Source organism: Myxocyprinus asiaticus, chromosome 47, assembly GCF_019703515.2.
Source record: "Myxocyprinus asiaticus isolate MX2 ecotype Aquarium Trade chromosome 47, UBuf_Myxa_2, whole genome shotgun sequence".
In the NCBI taxonomy this organism is placed as follows: Eukaryota; Metazoa; Chordata; class Actinopteri; order Cypriniformes; family Catostomidae; genus Myxocyprinus; species Myxocyprinus asiaticus.
Window position 1 is genome coordinate 19,303,296 of NC_059390.1, and position 7,077 is coordinate 19,310,372.

The window sequence follows — 7,077 nt, forward strand, 5'->3', positions numbered from 1 at the left end:
TAGATAAACTTTCTGTCTACTACTGGATACAATGCAGGATGTCCATTTACTAGATCATATTTTGAACAAGTCCATATTGTATAACACCTATATTCATCTACTACATGTGTTAAACAACGTTTAAACTTCGCACTTTAAATTTCTAATCCAGATGATTTACTCCAGGGGATTTATTAAGAAATCATCCACAAATTATAACTTTGAGAATATCTGTTTATCCAATATCATTCCAAAACAAACATTTTATGTGTAGCCTGTAATTTTGTCAGTTATTTAAAAATGTTTTGTTAAAGAGCTGTCATTTTCTGAATGTGTCTGTATGTGTTTTCTCCACTCAGGTCCAACCATCTTTTAATTTGAGATGGGTGTAGCTGAGAAAATCTTTTTTGGCCTTTTCTTACCAGGTATGTGTGTTTCTCCCTTACCAAATAATCTTATGATTGTTGTTTTAACAACATATTTTTCTGTGACACTTATGAGTGAATAAGTAATATTTTAGTTTTATAATATTTATAGTGTTTTATTCATGAATGTATGCTGTGTTGCATTAGTGTGTTTTTAGCTGATTGTGTAAAACTAGGCCTACATGTTTAGTGACATATTCATCAGATTGATCTAATGTACAGTTTGATACATGAGGCTTGTATATCAAAGGAACTATAAAAAGTCAGCAGACATTGTAGTTAGATCTAAAACTTCAAAAGAAAGCATCTCATGTTACTCCTTAAAGAACATACATGCAGGGTGTTTGTTGATTTTCCCTTTCTGGTGTTACATCAGAAACAAATGAGGTCTATATCTCAACTACAAAACCTAGTCAACAAAGTGTGTTTACAATGTGATCTCATGAGAATGAGTATGTATTCTTATGCAAAGTTTGGTTCAAGCAAACGTACATTCAGTTACATTTGCATAAACACGAAACTTACAATATCAACGTATTGACAGCATCTAAACGTCATCATTTACGTATTAACATCTATAGAAACATACAAATATTTACGTGTACTGTTTCAATTGATTAATATTGAATTCATAGAATTAATTAGTAATTACATTTAATGTATAATCAACGAGATTAGTTCAATGCCATCACATTTATTTAATGCACCAAATTCAAGCCTTTTATTCAACGATCTGTGTCTCCATCCGCCGTTGTGCCTGCCGGAACGGTCAACCCGCATTGGTTTTGTTTTCAAAATTCAAAAATTGCCTCAAGAAGCATTACGACCAGTGGTTTTACTGCAGTGATATCAAATGCTCATTGGCTCTCAAGTGTCTTGTAACCGTTTGCGACATGCCGTATTCCATGAAATGACAGTGCCGTTCTGGAGTGCATCAGGAGAAGATTTACAGCGATGAATAATTTATATTCTACTCTCCACCTCACACAATGCTATTGTATGCCATCAGGGAGCACATCAGATGCAGCGTATCGCCCTTTGGACTACTTTTGTACTGTATTTGTATTGTGATTCAATATATCTGCCTGTTACATGTTTTAGATGCTTAATAAATGGTTATGGTTTAGGAGTAGGTGTGGGATTAGCAGCTGTAGAGTATATAAATTAACATATTGTAACAAAAATTATTGCAACTGTACATTAATCTACTTGTTACATGTTTTTATATTGTTGAAATGTGGTTATGTTTAGAGGTTGAGGTAGGGTTAAGGGATCTAAAATACCTATAAAACAGTAAAAATGTACAAATATATTTATAATCGATTAGTGTATACAAATATATTTGTAATGGACTCGTCAATATTTTAAGTTTCTAAAGCTGTAAATACGTAAGAAGATTTATGTTTTATATGCTTTCAAACGTCCATATTGTATGTTTTATTGTCTATCCAAACGTACAAGTATGTACGTTTAAATGTTACAAAAATGTACGTACAAATAGCTACATATATTAATGAGATCAGGCAGGTGTTTATATGGCTACAGAAATGAGTGAGATGTCATTGCATGCTTTTCTTCACATGTTTGTGTTGTGTGTGTTGTAGGTGTTTGGTGTAATAATTGGTTCATCCGTCTGCCAGAGAAGATTGAAGCTTTAAGTGGATCCTGTGTGCACATAGAGTGTGAATTTGAGATTGAAGAAAAATATGACCAAGACCTTACTGAGAGTGCTGCTGGACTATGGTTTAAATATAATCTTAATAATCCTAATAATCTTGTGTTTAACTCCAAAAATCCCAGTGAAAAACACTTTAGAGGGAAAATAACTGGAAAATTACAAGGGAAGAACTGCACCACTATCTTTTATGACGTTAGTTCAAATCACAATGGAAAATATTACTTCAGGATTGAGGGTAATGGTGGACTGAAATATACCTATCATACACCCTTTGTCACTATAAACGTCATTGGTGAGTGACTTGTCCTGATTAACTAAAATATTTAATACTTTAAACAGATATTTAGAAAAATGTAAAACTATTCATCATACCACTATTCTTATTTCACATAATCTTAGAAAAATATTCCCTAATATTTATAAATATATATATAAAAAATAATAATACTCACTTGAATAACTTAATAAAACTCACTTGAAAGATTTTACTGATGATGGTCAATCAGAAGATATTTGCACTTTTAATGTATTTATTGTAGAAACTTACAAAACAGAGTGCTATCATACCTTCTCTCCTCTAAACTCAAATACTTTCTATCATGTTTCTACCTTTTCTTATTAGATGTCATACACATGACCCCATATACTGTATCTGTATGTTTCAGAATCTCCTCATAACCCCACAGTGAAGTTGTATGTGGATCAGAAGGAGGTGCAGAGTCAGCAGGAGGTGTTGGAGGGGAGCTCTGTGAGTCTGTCCTGCTCTGCTGAGACTCTCTGCTCCTCTCCTCCAGCAACTCTCACATGGAGCTCCACTCCCAGACTCCCCTTCAGTCTAGAGGAGCAGCAGAGTCAAACTGAACTCATCTCTCATCTCAACTTCACTGCTACTCACCTTCAACACACAATCACTTTCACCTGCACTGTCACCTACCAGCTACAGAATGACAACAAAACAGCACAGGAGTCCCTAATGCTACATGTTCAGTGTAAGACCAGAAGACGCTTCAAAACAGTTTTGACATGTCCATGTATTGATTGTAATGGCCTACTTTTTGTTTTCTCTCTAAGACTCCCCTAAAAACACATCAGTGTCTGTGTTTCCCTCTGACCCTGTGTTGGAGGGCAGTTCAGTGACTCTGAACTGCAGCAGTGATGCAAATCCAGCAGTGATCATCTACACCTGGTACAGAGATAATGGAGGAGAGTTGGAGCAGCTGTTACGACAGACTGGAGACACTCTCATCTTCAATAAGATCATCTCAACACACAGAGGCTGGTACTACTGTAGAGCTCAGAACAAATATGGCACCCAAAACTCATCAGTGCTGCTGGATGTTCAGTGTGAGTATTAACAGTATGTTTGACTTGCTCATTCACTCACATCTGCCTAAACCTATACTATAATGGCTGCTAAAATAACACTTTTTTTTTTAGTAATTCTTGTGAAGCAGAACCAAAAATGATCTTCTTGTTAGACTACTTCTGCTATGAAAAGCTGTTTAAATACTCTATATACAGAATATTTCACCCTCGGTGCGACTGATTCACTGATACACACAGTCTGTGACCAAGCTTATCAAAATCTAAGGCAACTTTATTTCCAAAACATCTCAGTGGGTTAAACACAGATATGCTGATCTCACAGAATTCTGTTTGCTGAAGAGAAAGACAATCAAAAGTACAAAAAGTGCAATGTATTATTATAAGGATTGTATAATTTTCGTAACATTATTAGATATTCTATTTCTTTGCCTTCTTCAGATTCTCCTAAAAACACATCAGTGTCTATGTTTCCCTCTGACCCTGTGTTGGAGGGCAGTTCAGTGACTCTTACCTGCAGCTGTGATGCAAATCCAGCAGTGATCAACTACACCTGGTACAGAGATAATGGAGGAGAGTTGGAGCAGCTGATACGGCAGACTGGAGACACTCTCATCTTCAATAAGATCATCTCAACACAGAGAGGCTGGTACTACTGTAGAGCTCAGAACAAATATGGCACCCAAAACTCAACAGTGCTGCTTGATGTTCAGTGTGAGTATAAAGGATTTTTGTTGTTTATACATACATACATACATTATATATATATATATATATATATATATATATATATATATATATATATATATATATATATATATATACATACATACAGTATATGTCATACTTAGTGATTGTAAACAATGTAAACTGCAATAGGAAAGTTATAGAGAAGTGTCTATTTGGCCTACTGCACTGACCTTTTTCAATCTCTTTCTCTATTAGATGTTCCCCAAATCTCCATTTCTTCCAGCTGTAACAGAACTGATATATCTTGTGTGTGTTGGTGTGAGGTTGATGGGAATCCCTCTCCTAAACTAGAGTGGCATCTGTCTGGATGTCCTGTCACTAACTCTATAAACATGTCCATCAGTGAAGAGCGATTGAGCAGCACAGTCTTGAGGAGCTTCATCACTCTACATCACTCGCTCACACACACAACCAGTCTGTTGTGTGTCACCACAAACACTCATGGCACTGCCAAAAAACTGTTTCAACTGCAACAGACTGCATGTACATTTATCTGCAATTAATCTATTTAAATAGCTAAAATGGCAATGAACCAACCAGCTTGCTGAATATCCATTAAATAAATACAGTTATTCAGATACAGTGGCCCCAAAAAGTATTTATACAGTTCAGCCACACTTAAAATGTATGAACGTCACTGCATTATAAAAATAAAACAAAAACATACTTTCCAAGCAAAAGATTTTACAAAAAGATGTTTGTTAGGTTTTAAATTATAACACAATAGATATTGTTCAATAGTGAGACAAAAGGTTTTTTTTTTAACACTTTTTGGTTCTCAAACTTTGTGGAACATGCCCATAATTAATGTGATGAATAAACCTGTGTGAGGGTAATTGACTTTGAACATCCAATTAAAATCACCTTGATGCCAGTTGGTTAGAAGTAATTGGAAAAAAAGTCAGGTTAGTTCTGAGAAAAGCTTTAGCATAATTTATTTGCACATCTTATGCAATGACACTCAGACATTTTTAATGGTGAATAACTGTAAGTGTCCAAAATAGTCACAATACCTTTTGGAGCCACTGTATATTTGATTAAATATTTGCATGATACAGTATGGTTACTCTTTGCAGTATGCAGACTTTGCAATACTGTGCCATAAACTGTTGCTTACTGATTTAACAGCGTTTCAAACGGACTTTCCCTCCCTGATGATTGGAGCTGCTGTAGGGGCTACAGTTATGGCAATCTTATGTATCATAGCACACCTGTACAAGTGAGTTGACAGTGATCACCTGAAGTAATAATTAAAACATGATCTTACTCAGAATTCAAATGAAATTTATTGAGAATACAAATAGTTACAAAGCAGCTTTACAAAGAAGAGTTCCTTACAATACATATGCTAATGGAATATTACAAATCAATAGCTGAAGAACAATATCTTTAACTGAATGGGGTACAAGCAGTTATATTTTTAAGTTTTTATTTTATTTCAGAAAATGGATCTGCAAGACTAGACGGGAAGACGAAACAGGACTTGTTCTGACTGATGGGGTATGTTAAAATATACACTGATACACATGCAAAAGCTTCACATCAAATATGTCACCTCCATAAACAACTAAATTAGAAAAGAAAACTAGAATCTTTACACTCAATTATGCCTACTCCAATTGCTGATTAATTCAAATGTTTTGTGTGTTTTTTTTTAAGTTATCCACCACTGATTCTACATTGTTGTTCATTCATTAGGCTGTTTCACAGGAGAATGATGGGGAGTCTCTTTATGCCAATAAAGCAATGCTGTCACCTGTTGGAGCCGCCACTATGAATCATACAGAAACACTTCATTATTCCTCCATTGACTTCAGAAATACCAAACAGGAGTCAGCAGAAATCAGGGGCGTCTCCTCACTTACTGCCGACTATGCCGTGATCCGATATGGTCAAACAATGGCACACGGTGAGGCAAAGATCAGAGGAGATACAAAATATGGATTTACCACCTAATACCAGGTTGCTCATGAAGCAGCAACAGAAGCACAGCTGGTCTTAAGCGCAGACGTAGACGTAAAGCAAATGGAATCAAAGAAAAATGGAGTAGCACTGCAGACAGTCTCAGAGAAAGCATCTGACATTTATGTACAAATACAAAAACCTCACCACCCATAGAGATCGCAAGAACTCTACCACAACATTTAGCATAATACACATGACTGTATAATAAAGCAATAAGACCCCCTTAAAACCTCTTAAGCATGGCAAAGACCTTCAGGACATCTTGAAATATCAGTATATGCATACAGTATATCTGCATTGTAATGCAATGTCAGATAAGATTCAGATTCTATTACGTGTGAAAATTCCTCATAACTTTTATTGGTTTACTGCACTGTAAAAAGTACTAACCTGCAATTGTTACCTTAAAGGGATAGTTCCGCAAAAATGAAAATTCTCTCATAATTTACCCACCCTCATGCCATCCCAGATGTGTATGGCTTTCTTCTTCTGCAGAACACAAATGAAGATTTCTAGAAGAAAATCTCAGCTCTGTAGGTTCATACAAAGCAAGTTAACAGGGTCCAAAACTTTGAAGCTCGAAAAGCACAAAAAGGCATCATAAAAGTAATCGGTAATACTCCAGTGGTTAAATTCATGTCTTCAGAAATTATATGATATGTGTGGATGAGAAAAATATCAATATTTAAGTCCTTTTTTAGTTTAAGGGCGTACTCACACTAGGCCCGGTTGCCTTGTACCGTGCCCAAGCACGATTGTCCCCACTCCCCTGCTGGCCTGCACTAACATTGCACTTAATGTTCCGGGCCTGAGCACGATTACGCTATTACGATGCAACTTTTTGTTTTGAAGAAAACAGGAAGAAAAATGCTCTTGCAGTGCACAATGGAGTCCATCATTGTAATGTTACTTACTTGTGACTCATTTGAGGCACGGTGACACATGACCCTCTCACAT

General features: G+C 35.7%; 1 protein-coding gene across 1 annotated transcript; it reads left to right on the forward strand.

The window, feature by feature from the left end:
* Window positions 1-361: 361 nt before the first annotated feature.
* Window positions 362-6,498, forward strand: LOC127436615 (B-cell receptor CD22-like). Its single transcript, XM_051690865.1, has 9 exons — window positions 362-404; window positions 2,009-2,374; window positions 2,748-3,071; window positions 3,154-3,426; window positions 3,847-4,119; window positions 4,351-4,638; window positions 5,284-5,374; window positions 5,598-5,655; window positions 5,854-6,498. The coding sequence occupies exons 1-9, from the start codon at window positions 362-364 to the stop codon at window positions 6,109-6,111; spliced, it is 1,974 nt and encodes a 657-aa protein (XP_051546825.1). The 3' UTR covers window positions 6,112-6,498.
* The last annotated feature ends 579 nt before the right edge of the window (window positions 6,499-7,077 follow it).